Source organism: Pinus tabuliformis, chromosome 6 (genome assembly GCF_031772625.1).
Source record: "Pinus tabuliformis cultivar Carrire ecotype Pingquan chromosome 6, CPIR1, whole genome shotgun sequence".
Taxonomy (NCBI): Eukaryota; Viridiplantae; Streptophyta; class Pinopsida; order Pinales; family Pinaceae; genus Pinus; species Pinus tabuliformis.
The window spans coordinates 1,348,654,237-1,348,673,303 of record NC_142292.1 but is presented as its reverse complement, the minus strand read 5'-3'; the positions used below and the strand labels follow the sequence as shown (position 1 = coordinate 1,348,673,303).

General features: G+C 37.2%; 1 protein-coding gene across 1 annotated transcript; it reads left to right on the top strand.

Annotated features, from left to right (window-relative positions):
- Nucleotides 1-15,463: 15,463 nt before the first annotated feature.
- LOC149263631 (uncharacterized) lies at nt 15,464-15,955 on the top strand. The gene has a single exon (XM_089389443.1). It carries the CDS (start codon nt 15,464-15,466, stop codon nt 15,953-15,955), a length of 492 nt encoding a protein of 163 aa, XP_089245569.1.
- The last annotated feature ends 3,112 nt before the right edge of the window (nt 15,956-19,067 follow it).

Genomic DNA, 19,067 nt, shown 5'->3' with positions numbered 1-19,067 from the left:
TAAAATATTAAAAATATTATAAGTAAATAGTCATATATACATTTTTTTTAATAATAATGTTTAATAATTAATATTTTATAGTAGCAAGAGCAATGATATAAAATTTATTCCATATGTATAATTTTTAAAATTGAACTAAAATGAATGAATGCATTATTACGTCAAATATATAACTAATTAATTGAGAATAACAAAAACTTAAAAAAGCTAAGCTATTTAATTAAAAATTAATATTAAGGAAAAGGTTTTGAATAAAAAAAATTAAAAAAAAACTTCAAAATGTATAATAGTAGACAATGCCCCTAATAAATGGTTAACGAAAGAGACGACAAAAAAAAACAACTTATTATCTCAATGAGGATATTTATTTTAATTTAATTATCAATAATTATTAGATGCATAATAGGAATTTAACCTCTAAAGAATATTTTAAAATATTTTTAATAGAAGTCACACATCTAACTTTGAGACATATATTAAAAATAGTTATGTCATACTGATAACAATTTCCATACTTAAAAATCTTGTTAATTTTTTAAATGTATATTTGTTTAATTCATATATTAATTTTTTATAATAAATAATAATAATAATAAAATTATAATTTAGTTTTTTTTTGTGATTTTTAAAAATTTTGATTATGAAATAATTGTTTTTATGAGTCGTTTAAATTTATATAATTTTAGTACTAACCAGAAAACATTATTTAGGGGAGGTTTTTGTATAATCATTTTCTGGTTTCTAGTAAATGCAAGTGAATAGAGGTTTCATTTAATGTTTTTCATTGGGTATGCTTCAACTATATCATCTCACTAATGCAATAATTTAACAATGGGAGCAATGTGCATACTTTAAAAAAATATTGTTTGAAATAATAAAGAACAAAATGTCATTTGTGAGTCATTTACATTCACAAGCATTGATATATTGGTACATGATGATACCTAGTGCATCAAGAGAGGTTTAAATATTTTGGAATAAAATCATTAAAATAATATTACAAATATGCCATATATTTGTATTATTGTCATCCCTATGTGCTCACTTAATAACAGTATCAATGCACACCCTGGACACACGTACTTTTTGACACATGGTTGCATTTTGGTGCTATACTTAGATTGAAAATTGCTTTTCTGATGAAGGAGAGTAATTTGGTTTTTATATCCTAAAGGAATCCCCATATCCAATCCAAGGTCTGGCTCTTATCGTATCACCAGCCACCACTTTCCATGATTCTTACTAATGGAAAAAGAGAAACCATTTCCATCGCTACAATATAAGCATATTTAATATATTTTGATGGCTTCCTAATCCAATCTCATAATGAATTAGTATTTATACATTTTTTAAATTATTACCTATCTTCATATACGCTGATTAGATATTAGTTTCCTTAAACTCTTGGTTACTGGAGCCTTTCCAAAATGATGAATGTTTTTTAATTCCCATTTATCATTTCCTTGGGTTTTAGCATGGATTTCCACTTAATTAGAGAAATACTTTAAATATTTTTTTTCCATACCCATAATAATCTACATTTTAACGTTTTGGTTTTCTCCGAATTCTCTTTGGGAATAAATTACGAGGAGTGTTAAAAAAACTATAATTGACTTCATAATTGATAGTACCAAAATGATCCTTTCACTTTTTAATCTAGATTGTATCATTATATTATTTTTTATCTATATCGATGCGTTTAGTGTGGAAAAAGTAGAGGAATTAGTTGACAGGTCTATTTTTGCTAGTGAGACCTAATTTGGAAAATTGGGATTTGAAGCCTCCTAGAAAGGAATCAAATGGAATTATTTGAGGGTAAATCGTTATCACTTAAGAGATGCACATATGTTATTCTACACACTCATATCTTTCCAACGACGTAAGAATCTCCTCAATCAAAGTGTATATGCAAAAGTTATGTCACTCAAAAGTTAACCTTCCTATTTTGATCACCATAATTTGAGAGGATGCCATGTCGCCCCATTATTCATGCAAAAGGGGCTAGCCACATGATCATGATGAAGAAGAATCTAGATGATTCAATATTGTAACTTTATTTAAGAGTTGGAGTCAAACTTAACTAGTAGTAGGCTATCAGATGTGTTATAATCATGCTACCAGGAGGAAGAGGGGTTTCATTCTATCCAAGTGCATTTTGTTCCATAAATGCGCAGAGAAGCCGAGAGTAGACAGGGAGAGAGAAAATAGATAGTGTTTGAACACTCTAGTGGCCCATGGTCCACAAGCCTCACTTCTTTATACTTACACACATTTCCATTTAGAGAAAGATAGTAGACGAGACTCATCTTCTAGTTGGGTTTTCTCCCGAAAGGGTTTCCTAGGTTATATCTTGTGTTAATTTGTGGTTTGTGAATTTTATTTCATTGTACTATATTTCCTTCACATTTTATCTATTGCATGCATAAGCATAACACAATAATTAATGAATATAGAAATCTAAGGAGAAATTAACCTTCATAATGTAGATTTCATATTTTAAACATAATTTTATCAAATCTATTGTGACAAATTGTCCAGTGGAATATACATGGTAGTTGACGAATCATACTAGAATCAGAGCCAAGTTTCTTTGAGTATATTTCGGGGAGTTGCAAGGGTTTCAAATAGACTAAGCCAAAAGTCATGAAATGCTAACCATGGCCAATGAATCTATTAATAACCCTCAATATCTCACAGAGTATAGGTTTGCTTGACTAAAAGCACAAATCAGATATAGAAAATGTAATATGATCCTCTTCATGGTGGCGTTACCTGTAACAATCTTTTGTTAACTCTTGATATTGTAATGATAAAAAATGACTATGATTGTAAAATAAATTTTATTTATGTTGGTCTAAAGACTAGGAAAGATGGATCCATGATCTAAGTGAAAGATGAGAAGTGGTGTTGACTGGTGTAGCTGAACACCAACCACCAGACCATTGGCAAAGACTTGGCAAAGTGTTGGAGATTTCCATATCCTTCCTTACTTCCATGACATGAAGGGGAGGGCAAGAAAATAGTCCCATCGAGGCATGAAGAGTTTGAAGTAAAGGAGCTAATGGAAAGAAAAAATAGGATCTCAAACAACAAAACATGGGGAATAAACAAAGATATGGAATGCTGGAAAGAGAGTAGCAGCACAAGAGCACACGAAGAGATGAGAGTTATGACAAATAATTCTTTTGCTCAGAGTTGTTGGGTGTGATCCCCAGTGTTGATGCATGGAAATTGTTAGACTATGGTCTACACTTTTGAAAGATCAGTGGGAATCTTAAAGAAGGAATAGGCTGGAGAGTGCTTATTGAAAAGGTTTGATAAACCACTAAGTTCTTGCTGAGAAAGCTAATAAAACACTTAGTACTTTCCAAGTAAGTTGATAAACTACTCAGGTGCTTGATGTAAGGTTGATAAAATAGTAGGCAACATGGAAATCCACTAGGGCGCTTGGTAAAAAGGGCTAATTAAACACTAAGTGCTTATTGAGGAAGATGATAAACCACTTAGTGTTTCCAAGTAAGCTAATAAACCACCTAAGCAATGTGTTATAGATCCTACAATGCTTTCCTTGAAAACACAACTGGTAAACCACCTATAAAGAAATCCCATACTCCTAAAAGAATGAGAAATACCCCAGCTGAAATTGGTTGGAATCCTTGAGAAAGCAATCCCTTGGATCATGGATATGGCTCGGGGGTGGACAACTGCAAGAAAGACTGTGGTGTAGTTGGCCTATGGTTGGGTGGTGAGTTGGAGTCCCACCTTCAATTTCTAACCATCTGTATTTGTTCAGATAAGTGTAATGTCTTGTGTATATACTGGAATGTGAATGAATTATTTGATATGTCATTAGTTGTCGTATGGTTTAAATTTACACTGAATGGTTGCAAATTGTTGCATGTCCTTGAGGACGAGTTATTTTATATGTTTTTTTGGCTAAGTAGGAATTCCAACATTATGAGAATGTAATGATTGTTTCTTGAAATACAAAAATGTACGTGCAAATATGACAGGTTGCATGAGGTAACTCAACTCACTGCAAATACTAGTGATATGTTTGTTTCCATGATTATGAACGTAATGGCTCATTTCTATACATAACACTGTACATTAATTCACATGTGAAGATGGTGAATTTTGTGTTGAAGAGTTAAAATAAGACTCTGCTAGAGTCATGGGTCTTTCTGTTAAGAATGATGCAATTTTTCTATGATTTGTTAAATTGTAGCAGGAAAAGGCTTCATTTGACTTGTGCCTTAGTCAAATGGAGAGATTTGAATTTCCACATTAGCAGGATGACTTGAGTTGCAATTAACAAGAGTGAAATGGCCAAGTCACTTATTTAAGTAAGCCAATTCGAGTTTGTGGGCAAGAAGTAGAGTTGTGCATGAGTTGATTGCTAAGATCTAGCAATCTAATGGATTTATAGTTAGTGAAACTCAGTTATCTGAGCTCAAGTCATGAACAGATTCAATATGAGTTCAGTTGAGTAGTTGTAACTATTGTTAATTCAATGATCTCTTAGTTAATTAGTTAATTTACTAAAAGTAAATGTAGTCATGCATGCAATTTAAATTGCATAGTTGAGTGGAGGGAAAAGGGATAATTATATTTTATTATTGTATACTAGTGAGTGTAAAAAGTTTGCATTGATTCGCCGAGGAATTCTCTTGGAATTGCGCAAGAAAAAAAGGATTATTCCTATTCTTTAGGATCAAGAATTGCGTAAGGAAATAGGAGGGGCAGGAGGCCTAGATTTGGCTAAGTATTTTCCAGAGAAGACTTAGGAGGAGATAAATATTGCAGTGCAGATTGAGCTTCAAGGATTGAAGCATTCATTGTAATAGATCCATATTATCATCTGATATAATACAAATAGAGGAGGGGTTTTTCCCAATTGGTTTTCCCAGTAAAAATTGTGTCCATTGTGATTAAATGATTGCATGTGTTTCTATTGCATGCTTTCCTTTCCATAGATTGAGTAGAAGAAATTTGTGTCTATTGATATTAGTTTGATTTATTTAGCATCTACAAATTTCGAGTTATTTCTACACGGTATTAGATCTATTGAAAACTACATAGAAACTTGATTCCTAATCATCTCTCAAAGAAATTTCGAATAGTAGATTTGTGGTGGAGGAATTTTCTTCAGTGCAGGAACAATGTTCTTCTATGGATTGAGGCTTGAGTATGCATTGGACGGAACTTCAAATTTCATTGTTTGGAAATAAAAAATGGAAGTTGTGCTGGATGACAATGGAATATTGGAGTACACCCAAACTAATATTCCAAAACAAACAACATCAGTTGCACAACAATTGGCTCAGTGGAAGAAAGATACAACAAAATCTTACCCTATAGGGAGTCAGATACCATGTGGTTTCGATTCTACATGGCAAGATGACTGCTTATGCAATGTGGAAAAACCTCACAGAGTTATTCGAAAGCAATAGTGATGCCAAAAGTTTGGCATTGAAAGATAAACTCAGGAACATTCAAATGCAAAAAAACGAAACCATTGTTTAGTACCTATCCAGATTCACTCAGGTCAGAGATGAACTTGGAGGAGTAGGATATATTCTTCCACCATCTGAGCTTGTGAGTTTAGCACTCCTTGTTCTTTTGAATTCTTGGCATAGCTCTCAGGATTCATTTAATGGAAGAGATAAGCTCCCAAATTGGTAGAGACTTTGGTCTAACTTGGTGTAGGAGGAGATTAGAAGAAATACTAGAGATGGAGTCTCATCCTCATCTAATCAGGAAGAATAATGTGCTCTAGTTGGAAAAGGAAATAATTCCAAAGGAAAGAAGGCCCAAGGTGAGGCAAAATGCAACTCTAACCATGGCAAGAAGAAAGACCTCAGTAAAACTAAATTCTTTCACTTCCATGAGTATGGACACTATGTAACCAAGTGTCCACATAAGAAATCTAGCAAGGAGTTTGAAGGAGAAACAAGAGGATATTCTCTCACATCACAATTTGAGTTGGATTTCACCCTCATTGCTTGCATGAAAAGCACAATAAGAGGGAGTGAGTGGTACCTAGACTCTGGTGCTTCATATCATATGACAAAAAATAAGGAGTTCTTCAACAACCTAGAGGAGAAGGACCTAAAATTACCCATAAGACTTGGAGATGATGGGAGATATAGTACCAAAGGGATTGGCACTGTCACCTTTAATATGAATTTAGGCTCCCATCTTCCCTTAAAGAATGTAATGTATGTGCTTGGGTTGAAGAAAAATATAGTTTACGTAGTTGTACTTGAGGGTAGAGAATATGATGTGGTGTTCAGTAAGGGGAAGCTTATTTAAAGCATGTTGCTACTGGAAAAGTAAAACAAATTAGTGTTCAAGTTAAAAATATTTACAATCTAGAGGTATATTTCATCATGCATGAAACTATATCTTCAGGAGTGATGTGGGGCGATCTAGAGCCTTAGTCCCAAAGTTGAAAAGATTTAGGCGGGGTTCATAGGAGAGTAGTAGAAGTTGTATTATACTCTTCTCATGTATCAACAATGTAAACTTTGAAATGAGAACTATAAACTCAAAACAATAACTCTATCCAAAAAACCGCCAAAAAACAATGAAAAGCAGTGCTAAAAGCGAAGAGTGTGTATATTGGAACGATGGTTTTTTTTTAGGGTGAATTTTCAACATTCTAAAAAAATGGCAGTAAAACCAATATTTTGTTGTTGCAAAAAGCAACTGTCTTTGAGGAAAAAACATACTAATGTTTTTGGTAAAATAACATTTTTATTTCCTAGGTATAATTTCAACATTTTTTAGTAATGACGATAAAGATAAAATAATGGGATCCGAAACACATTAAAATTCTATTAGTTTTCATCCATGTCGTTAAACATATAATAACATGAAACTAAAGATCGTTAAAATTCTAATTTTTTTCAACCATAACATTAAAGATACAAAAAGATTGGAAAATTTTCAACCATAAAATTAAAAAACCATGACATTGTGAACAACTTACATGACTAAAATTAATCAAAATGTCATTACTTGTAGATTGAATGAAACATACATTATATCTCTAAGTTATTGTTGCATTGTAGATATTCTAAACAATAAAAATCATCATAATTAAAACATATAATCCAAAAAACATAAAAATGACTCATAACTTCATTTAACACCATATGGAAATCAAAATTTTTATTTCAAGATACGATGCAAACATCAATTATATAAACTGTCTTAGACAATTATTCAAAATCACTCATATTTTCTTGCACACCATTAGAATTCACATCTTCAGATGAATGACTGGATGCAGATGAAGATGTTCCATATTCTTCTCTTTCATCAACTAGTGCCCCATCTGAGTCCACATGCATGGCCACCATTTTAGGTTTCAAAATACTTCTGGATCTATGACTAGTTTCAATAGACTCCCATCTCAACACTGTTCCTTTTGGTAACAACCTCTTCCGAATCTCTATCGTCTTGAAGTGAAGAGTTCCTCTCTTTGTTAAATTGAAGTCATAAACAAGTATGTCAAAATCCTCCAATTTTAAGAGGTTTTTGCGGCAACAATTTATATTTGTACCTTTTCTTATTCTCTTTCCGCCAATTTTTTTATCAACTACCATCTCTGGCTTATACACACCATTGAATGGGTGTCTATTTGTGGCATACCACTGTACTTCAACACCTGCAATATCTTCATTTTCTGTAATGACCTTTATAACCTTAGCAACCCATAATGGATAGCCATTGAGATCTCCATCTGCTAGCACTGTGATCATGCAACCCTCCTTAATATCCTGTACCGAACCCCTGTAAAGGTATTCCATGGCTTCACGTTGTGCACAAGATATTCTGGAACCAATATACATTTCTCTTTCCTCTGCCTGTGAAGAATTAATAATACCTTGATATTGTTGCTGTTCAACAATGTTTCTTTCCTCGTGTTCATTTGACACATTTTGTGGACAAATAAATGGATTTTTCAAATGTATATCTTCATTTGTTATTCTTGAAATGATATCACTTTGATTATTGAAAAACGACTCCCACCAAACTGAATCAACAATATCAAAGTACTCATATGTATATTTAATACATTTTTTAATTTCTTCTAGGCAATTAGAATAATTTATATCTCTATTCTGCTTGCGTGCATTATGAAATTCAACAATTGATTGTAAATACAATATATTTGATGCAAATATTGGATCATCTGGAATGAACTTCAAAAATGCCAAACCTGATGATGGTGCCCATTCTGAAGTAGTTGAATACTTCTTACCCCATATTAGTGTTTTCCCATCAATTTTTTGATATGAAATTGATGTTGGAAGCTAATGTCATTAAGTTGTTCAATGCATTTCTCCTCACCATGCGACCCCAAAATAAACCTTTGCATGTGAACAATTTCTTCCAGCACATCAAAAGTAGGCTCTGGCATGTATGATTTATTAATACATTCAATTAATGATTGCAAGCTCCCAACTTCCTTCCTCCTCAATGTGACTGAAAAATGACTGAACATCTGATCAATATGGTCATGAGTGTGCCCAAAAAGAAGGAAACCAACCTTTACCTTCTGAAAAATTCTCAATTCAACAAGCATGTTTAGATATAAAAAAACAATCTGATTTTTGTTTTCACGACAAGTGTTGTCCAATTGTAGATAAAAAGCTTCAGGAAGATTACCAGACCAATGAGAAAGCACATCATGAATTATGGTTATTGTTAGATTTGCATCATTATGAATATTTGGAGCTGTGAAGTATACTCTTGGCAACATTTTTTCATTGAAGACCATAAAACCGACCAAGTGACACTAAATAAAATTTTCCTCTTGTAAATTTTTGGTCTTGTGAACAAAATGTGGTAGAATTGTTTTCTTCTGATCCATACCATCAATTATCAAACCCAAATATTTATTCGGAATATCATAACACTACTTTTGATGCTTGTACAACTTTTTCCTTTCACTTGTTTGTTGTTTGCGATGCTCTTGAAGTGTTTTGACAATGAAATCTACACAACATAAAAGAAAGTCATTAAGAAATATGTTTTCATAGTTGATGACTATACAATTTTAAAAGTTGAACTTATGAATTCTTATCTCTTTCTGACCCTTCACATTTATCCCTTTTTGATTTAAGAGAAGCACATGTACTGCAAATCCCCATCCTTGTCTTCTTAGGAATACAAACATTGTTGAATTCTTTTTTCCATATCTTTAAAAAATATTGATATGTAATAAATCGACCATGTCCCTCAACACCTTCTGCATATTCTTTGTATAAGTTGTAGATTTCTTGTCTTGAGAAATTATCTGGAATATGTATTGTCTTTCTATTTGGCATACACTCTCCATGCTTTGAAAATAAATCTTTCATCCATGACATTACAGTATTTGATAATGGCCCAAACTGTCGTTTATGACATACTTCTGAATAAAATGTGGGATCCTTTTCCAAATTTTCTTTGATTCTTGACAAACAAAATATACCCATTGAATGAAAAATTTTGAGAGCTTCTCTATAGATAAATAAAGACCCAATATGATAATCATAACCTGACAATGTAGATTGCATGCACCCCACTAAATATGAATTTTGCATGCTTTTATTCATTGACAAATATCTCTTGCTTTTCTCTAATGCAAACTTGAAATCCATACGTTTCAAGAAATATTTTGACAACATTCACTTGAAATGAGAGCACTGATAGAACTTATTCTCGTCAAATATTCTTCTCTACTCCTTGTATAACTATAACATCTTGGATTGATATGAAAAGGTTTGCTCCTACTCCTCGATACAATATTTCTTGGCACCATCTTCATCATTGGATCATCATTTGTATAAGCATTTTCATCACCATTATGAGGAATGTTATCCTCACTATGATCATCTGTGCTCTTGAAATACTGACTTGGAGGATATTATTCATCTTGCCCTTCTTCAATGCTACCATCATAGTCCTTAGAATTAGGAGTAAATGGAAAATTTGACTCGATGTTTATTGGATATTCTTCATCATGTGCATTGTCAGTGCTGCTCTCATAGTCCATAGGGTTAGGACTACGTAAAAAATATGACTCTTTACTTATTGAAAATTCTTCATCCCGCCCTTCGTTATTGCTACTCTCATAGTCCTTAGGATTAGGACTAAGTGCTTCATCCTGTCCTTCATCACTACTGCTCTCATAGTCCTTAGGATTAGGACTAGGTGGGAAATGTGACTTGATTTATTGGAAATTATTCATCCTAGCCTTCATCACTACTGCTCTCATAGTCCATGGGATTAGGACTAAGTGGAAACCACGACTCTTTATTTATTTTAAAATCTTCATCATGCTCTTCATCACTGCTGCTCTCATAGTCCATAGGATTAGGACTAAGTGGACACCATGACACTCTATTCATTTGAAATGATTCATCATGTTCTTCATCACTGCTACTCTCATAGTCCATAGGATTAGGACTAAGTGGACACCGTGACACTCTATTCATTTGAAATTCTTCATCATGTTCTTCATCACTGTCGCTCTCATAGTCCATAGGATTAGGACTAAGTGGACACTTTGAAACTATATTCATTTGAAATTCTTCATCATGCTCTTCATCACTACTGCTCTCATAGTCCATAGGATTAGACTAAGTGGATACCGGGACACTCTATTCATTTGAAATTCTTGATCATGCTCTTCATCACTACTTATTTCATTGTCAATAGGATTAGGACTAAGTGGAAACCGCGATTCTTTATTTATTTGAAAATATTCATCATGCTCTTCATCATTGTTGCTCTCATTGTCGATAGGATTATGACTAAGTGGAAACCATGACTCCTTATTTATTTGAAATTCTTCATCCTGTCTTTCATCACCACTTCTCTCATAGTCCTTAGGATTAGGACTAAGTGTAAGATTTGCCTCTCTATTCATAGTGGAAGAATTTCCACGCGGCGAAAATGTTGAAGCTTCACAAAGCGAAACTTTACTATCAAAAGAATCCATGCCTTTCAAACAAAAGAATTTGAATGATACAAATGCACTCTCTCCTAATGATAATATATAGCTTAAAGAATGAAAATTTCCCTCCAAAGTTTCCTCCAAAAAATTTCACCGAAATTTTTCCCTCCAAAAATTTCATTTCATGTATTTTCCTCCATAATTTTCTCCGACAATTTATTGAAAATTTTTAACTAAAATTTTCATATGAAATTAAACTTTTAAACTAAATCTTTAAATTAAATTGTAAACTAAATCTTTTACCTAATTTAAATTTTTACTTAAACTATATAACATTTACTAGGCAATTGAATGCTTTTTAAATTTTTTTTATTATATCTTCTATCACACATTTAAAATGAATTGCTATATCGCCATAACCTGATTTATATGTTAAGTTTTCATAAAAAAAAAATAATACCACATTCACCATGCGGTAGAAAAATTCCGTAATGTTCGCTTTATCATAATTTACTATATCACCATAACAAGATTTATATGTTAAAGTCTCTATAAAAACAAATTAATACCACATTCATTGCGCGGTAAAATAATCATGTAATGTTTGTTTTATCATAGTTCCCTATATCGCCATGATTCGTTTTACATGTTATAGTTTTTATAAAAAAAAATTAATCCCACATTAACCGTGCGGTAAAACAATTCTGTAATTTCCGCTATGTCATAAATTTCATTATCACTATTCTTCACATCACATCAAGTATTTTCGAGGTTTGTTAAAAGACTTGGAGCAAATTTGTGGAGCAACTACATTGCTATCAACAACATATTCAACGGAAGATTATCGCATTTGAAAGGTTAGTTTCCCTTTTGTTGTGTGCAAGTTTTAAAATTCAATAGGTTTAATGATTTTTTTTTTTTAGAAATTAAAAATTTAGATGAACCAGATTTACCCGACAAGCTCATGGCAGGCAGAAGGCCACTATATCTGTAGTGGGTGTGGTGGGCTCAACAGGTTGGCGGGGTTGGAGGCCCAATTCCATCCACCCTCGGCGACCCGTTGGGCTGCGAGGGTGGAGTGGGAGGGGGCTGCACACAACCCCTCCTACCCCACCCCAGCGGCCCAACAAACCCGTTGGGGCCACTGGGGTGGGGCAAAGGGGCTGAGCCCCAGCCCCTCTGCCTCCACCCCCGGCAGCCCATTGGGCCGCAAGAGTGGGGTGGGAGGGTCTGCTCAGAATCGGGCCTCCACCCTTGGTGGCCCGTTGGGCCGCGGGGATGGGGCGAGAGGGCGCTGCATTTTTAATTTTTTTTTTTAAATATTATGTTTTACAAAATTATTTCTCATTTATCATTTTGTTTGTTAATTTAAGCTATTATTTTTTTGTAATTTACTGATTTTTATATATGTGTATTTTTTTGCAGGAAAATGGCATCAAAGAATATTTCTTTGAATCTTTTTGGACCAAAAACTGCTAAAATTAAAGGTGGATCCTCAAAAATCACCTTTGAACGAACCAAACCTGAGCTAGTAACTACAAATCTATCAAGTGCCTCAAACGATAATAATACGATTTCATACTGGAAGAAATCAAAAGAAGTGAAACTTACAGAAAATGTATGGTATGTGAAAGATAAAGAAGACAAAGATTTGTAGATATATCTATATTTTAATATCCCTAGCGATAGTGGAATTTATGAGGTGCTGGGAAAGGTCATAGACACATGTTTGATACTGGACACTAAAGTTGTTTATGTACTTGCAAAACCACCCAAGTCACATGACAAGATTAAATATCAGTTATCATTGTTGTTGTATGATATGAAAAAGGAATCTACAAAGTTGTGTAAACAAATTATAAATGACATTGCAAAAGACATGGTAAGTATTGTTATTTATATTTGTGTTTTGAGTTATTGCAATTGTATCATTATATTTTTAAAACTTAGTTTTTATTGACATATGATCTTTTGTTTGACAAAATTTTATTGTAAATATTTCAATTCTGTTGGGAGGCATTCATTTCATAGAGCAAGATATTATGAATGTTGTCAACAATTTCTACTCAGGGTCAGAAGAAGTTATGGAAAACAAGAAAAAAGTAGTAATTCATGATGCTACAAAACTACATCCAAGGGATCAGAAAAAATGCCTCTAGTGGATAAATCTATAAAAGGTAGACATGTTACTTTTGAAGATGAGAAAATTGAAACTAATGTTGAAGAATATGTTGCCATTACTGAGGATGACATTAGAACCGATGTTAGAAAGGAGAAGAGCCATAAAAGAAAAAAAGTAACAATGCCTGGGAATGTCTCTATTCTAGTTAATGATTGAGAATGTTAGGAGGAAGAAAATTAAAGTTGAACATTATCAAGTAGTCATTGCCAACAGTGAATATCTTAGTGAAGATTCAAAAGAAAGCAGGGAAATCATTACACGAGGAGCTGATTTAGAGGATGACATTTTTAAAACAAAACAAAATGCCATTCGACAGAACTTGACAAAGAGAAACTTAATTGAGGGTGGTCGTACATTTCAGCTTAATGTGAGATAAATCTATAAGCCAAGTGAAGGACAATGTAAATATCAAATCTGAAAGCCACACAACCTGCATGTTCACAACTTGAAGACATTGATGAGGTACAATCCATATGCTCATGTGGTTAATTATGTGCTTCTTGTTGATCCAGTTCAAGTTCCCAACAAAGAATCATTTGATAAGTCAAAATGTTTTAAATACAATTATTATGTGCTTGGGGGAACCATTCTGTAGAAGCTCAAAGGAAATTGATGGAGGAATATCCCAATAACCCACATTTTGAAACAATGAAATGTATCATTTATGTTGGTTTATCAGATACAGAAGCAAAGTTATTGGCATGAGACTATAATTCAGATAATGAATATAGGATTTCTATGACTTTCATCCAAAGGGTTAGATTTATTCATAGTGAATTTGAAGAAAAATGTGGTGGGGATAAGATAAATGTTACTATAGAATTCCAAAAGGAATGTTGTATGGAAATAGGCTATCAAATTGAGGAGAAAATCAGTTCAAAAGGTGACAGAGTAAATACTAATATATTCAGAAGTATTGATAACATTTTCCAGTTGGCATTTAGAACTGGAGAGATATGGGAATTGATTAATGATATTTTTAGCATGTGGGAGAACATTGGCATTAAAAACCAGAAGGTCAAAAGGTCTAAACCATTGATATGTAGCAACAGTAAATCAGGTCCTAAAATGAAGAAGCTTCCAGAAGATATGACTATCACACATTGGAGAGCATTGAAGGAGTGGAGGATGAAAAACTTGTCAAAGCAATCTTATCTTGTGTGCACTGTGAGGGGAATTATCATTGGAGGAAATTTCTGAGGAATTTCAAAAGTAAGTTTGTTCAATTAGTTTTACTTATTTCTAGATTATATTTTTATTTGAAATATGACATATTGTTCTTGGTACATTTGTATAAATGCAATTTGATGTAAACAAGTCTTGGAGGAGCTTGAAGGTTGGATGGCGACCCTGCAACGGAACGGCATGGCATGAGAAGAATGGTGGTCACGGGTACGGGGTCCTGCAGGCCGACATCGGTCTTGTAGCTGCCCCTGACACTCCTTGGTACCTGAGCCTCTAGCCAGCATATGCCACTTATTTTCCACACCCTCGTGCCGGGGTAGTTCTTTTTACTTTTCACTCTATCGTTTTCACTGCTAGGGTTCCGGTTGCAAAGAGGAGAGCTGTGCACAGGCTTGCTCTCGCACCCTCCCCGTCGGTTACCCGTCTGCATGCCCTGGAAAGGTTTTTTGCCTCCGCTTTCCTTGCTCAAGGCTAGTCCCGTTTCTCCATCGTGGTCGGTGCCGGTTTCCGACGGTTAGCTGGTTCCGAGGTGTTTTACCTATTCTTAACGTAGCTGTCACGATGGATATAGATGAGGTGGATTATTGGGACTCTCCGCTGGTGGAAGGCTCCATCTGGCGCTCCACGTTTGCGGCTTCCGGAGGTTTGTACAGTGAAAGTCTGTCTGGTAATTTCGACAATTTCCCTTAGTCATCGGACCCCGTTCACTCTGTTTCTGCTCAGCCGGATGAACCCTCCTCTTGGACGCCCTTCGCTGTGCCTTCCCCAGCCACCCTAGTGTTTCTCTCGGACTATTTTCACTCCTCTCCGAATCACGCGGGTCCTTCAGAGCTATCGGGTTTCCCATTTGCATTGCTGTCTGGCGCCTTACTTGAAGTACCTCCTTCGGCAACTCCCCTCTCGACCTCGGCTCCCTCCATCCCCTCGGGTAGCTTTTCCTCGGTTTCCCCCTTCCTAAAGCAGTCCCTGATCTCCCCCCAAACCCTAACCCTCCTCCACCGCCCGCAGCTCCGGAAGAGGAGAGGGTCACAACAAGCCTTAGGCGCATGTCCTCCCGATCCTCGAAGAAACAAAAGTGTTTCAAATCCAGGCCTGCAGACATTATCCTTCGGCTCGAAGAAGATATTCAGTGGGGGGATGCGATGGATTACGCGGACAAAGTCCTCGTAGGACGTATTAGAGGTAGGAATTATTCCGTGGACAGAATGAAATCTTGGGCCATGGAGATCTTGGGACAACACTTGGCAGACATCCCTTTCGTCCAGACATTCGTTCGCGGATGGTTTGCCCTGCGTTTTGCTGGGGCCGACCATACGAGTTGGGTTCTCTCTTCATTTTGGCATTTTGAAAAAGCGCCAGTTCTCCTCAAGAGATGGACGCCACTCTTCGACCCGGAGACTAAACAAATTGGGGTCGGGCCGGTGTGGATCAGGCTCTCGGGGCTACCTCTTCAGTACTGGTCTGAGGACATATTCCTGAAAATTGGGAACTCTCTGGGCACTTTCATGGAGTATGACAAGTCCTACCAGACCACAGGAATGATGGCCTATGCAAGGATACTTGTGCACTTAGACATCAGAGGTGGTCTTCAGGGAAACATCATCATCCAATGGAGATCTTTTTTGAGGAAATAGTTGTTGGATTACAAAGGCATCCCCTATCGATGCAGGAGCTGTCATCAGGTGGGTCACCTCTACAAAGCCTGTCCCCTCCTCAAGAAGCACGAGCAGGATCTCCAAGAGTAGGGACAAGACCCGGTGAATGATCAACCTCCTCCACAGGCAGCTGTGACTTAGATGGCGGAGCAGAATAAAACCCCGGACACAGTGGAGGCACTACTTGTACTTGCATTGAAGAAAAGAGGCAAGAACCCTATCGGGCCTCCCTCTCCACCACTGAGACGCTCCAAGGCAACAAAAGGCGATGTCTTCTCTTCAGGTATGTCTCTATCTACTGATGCCTCTATTTCACAACTTTCTGCTTCTTTATTATCACTCTCCTCCCAGTTGCCTCCCCTAGTTTTGATTCCCCCCCCCCCCCTCCCTACTCTCCCCCGACCTTGCTCCTGATTCCCGGCTCCCTCCCCTCCCCCATTGGACAGGACATTCCTACATGTCCTGCTCCCTCCCGACGCCGTCGCCCATATACACCTCATGCTCTCTCTCTTCCACCCCGATTTCCTCTCTCTCGCTTCCTTCCTCCTCGGTAAATTCGACTCTGAGGTATACTACCTAATCCATAGCTAAGCAGAGAGAGCCGGATGCCATAAGGCTGGATGTAGTCCCCCCCCTTCTCTCCCCCAGACCAGGAAGAGGCAGACCATCCAACCTTAACAAGGCAAAAGAAAAAGCGGGCGATGAGGTGGTCCAAGGTAAGCAACAAACCATAGAAAGGGTTATTAGAGCAAAGGACACCCTACCCCCCTCCTCTATGAAGCTTCTGTCCTTCAACTGTGGAGGGTTGGCTAGCCCTGAGAAAAAGTTAGCCATGAAGTGACTATTCTTATCCGAATTGGTTGATGTGATCCTTCTACAAGAAACCCTAAGCAAGGTGGAGTCGGTCATCCCCCTTCTGAACTCATGGCTGCCGGGTTGGACTTTCCATGCTCTAGACGTCTCGGGTTGTTCTGGGGGGGTTTCAATTGGGTTTAAGAATAGATCCATTGTACTGAAGAACATCTGGGGAGGTGGGGGCTTTTTGGGTGCGGATATCTACTCCAAGGACCTGGAGGAAGAGATGAGGGTCATCAATGTCTACGGTCCCTGCCACAATAAGGAGTCCTTCTGGCGAAGGCTCCTTAGCTCCTCTCTCCTCCAAGCTGACTATGTGATCCTAGGCGGGGACCTGAATTTCTATATGGGCTACATGGAATCATGGGGCCACATGGCGCAGATAGACCCACTATCTGATTTCTTCGAGCAGTTGTTAGAGGATCACCACTGGATTGATATCCCTTCTGCCAAGATCCAGCACACTTGGAAAAACAACCGTACTGGAAGCCAAAGCCTGGCTAGGAGATTGGACAGATTCATTATTAAGGAGGCATTCCACATTAGTCACTCCAGGGCCAGGCAATGGGTAGGCAGCGGGGGAATCTCGGACCATCGGTCCATCTACCTGGAAGTTGGTGATCGATCCCACAAGGTCTCAGCCCCTTTCAAATTCAATTCTACCTGGCTCCGGGACCCCTCTTACATGAAGCTCGTCTCGGACTTCTAGAAATCCCATCCAATCTCCGAGGAGGAGGACCCAGTAAAAGGCTTTATCAGTAATCTCAAGGAAATTAAGGGCTTATCCAAAGAATGGGCGCACAAGAAAAGGGAACAAGAAGACTTAATCTTAATCCAAGCAGAGCAGGCCATTGCGGATCTTGAAGATCATACGGAGGATACTTTCACCACCATGGAACAAAAAGAACATTATGCACACTTGACCAAGTTGAGGACTCAAATCCTCAAGGATAGAGAAGAAAGTTGGCGCCTAAGAAGCCGAGCGATCTGGCTCAAGGAGGGAGATGAAAACACAAAGTTCTATCACCGCTTTGCCAATGGGCGGAAAGCCATCAACACCATCTGGGAGCTTCAAAATGATCAGGGACATCAGGTCAATACCTCCAGAGAACCCGCTTCTTTAGCCACCATACACTTCAAGAATATATACGCGGCCCCGAGGGAAGCCAATATGTTAGAAATAATGCGTGTGGCTGAGCTATTCCCCAGGTTTGTGGATACAGAGGTAGGGGAGGAGCTAACTAAGGAGGTATCATTGGGGGAGCTAGAGGCTACCATTCAAGGCTTCCAAAGAGACAAGAGCCCAGGGCTTGATGGCTGGTCCATAGAATTCTACCTAGCTTTCTTTGAAATCTTGGGTCTGGATCTTCTTAAGATGGTGGAGCACTGCCGCCTCTTTGGAAAAATGGCCCCAGCTATCAAATCCACTTTCATTACTCTCATCCCCAAATCTGACAAGCCTGCTTCTTTTAATGACTTTCGGCCCATCTCGCTGTGTAACTGCCTTTACAATATCATAGCTAAAATCCTAGCTAACAGGCTCAAGCCCATCCTATCGGCTCACATCTCCCCTGAACAATTCGCTTTCCTTCAGCACCGCAGATACATGAAGCTGTCGGAACAGCCCAGGAACTCCTCCACTCGGTGCACTGCGAGAACTTGAAAGGGATGATCTTAAAGGTGGATCTATCCAAGGCTTTTGATAGAGCAAACTGGCTCTATATCCGCCTGCTACTTACACATCTGGGCTTCCCTTACATGTATATCAAATGGATCATGAGCTTCATTATTGACGTTTCATACAGTGTTCTTCTCAATGGAGCTACCACTCCATTTTTCTTGGCCGAGAGGGGTCTAAGGCAAGGATGCCCCCTCTCACCCCTGCTTTTCCTTCTTATCATGGAGGGTCTCAACAGATCTATAGGGGCCGAACACAAAAGGGGCAGAATAGTGGGGATAAAAATCATGGACAATTTCTTCCTCACCCACTTACTGTTTGTGGATGATGTGCTCATCTTCTTGAATGGCAGTATTGGTGACACCACAGCATTACAGTATGTCTTTGATCTCTTCCAGATGGCAACAGGAATGATTATTAACATTCACAAGTCCACTTTGACTGCCACAGGTTGCTCCCAGCTCGAAGTACAATTTTCTCTCCGCTGTTTCTCTTTTACCTTACAAGCTCTGGAGAATGGGCTGAAATATTTAGGATTCCGGCTAAAACCATCGGGCT

Coding starts and splice junctions, on each gene's coding strand:
- LOC149263631 (XM_089389443.1), top strand. CDS start 15,464: ATGGATTACGCGGACAAAGTCCTCGTAGGACGTATTAGAGGTAGGAAT.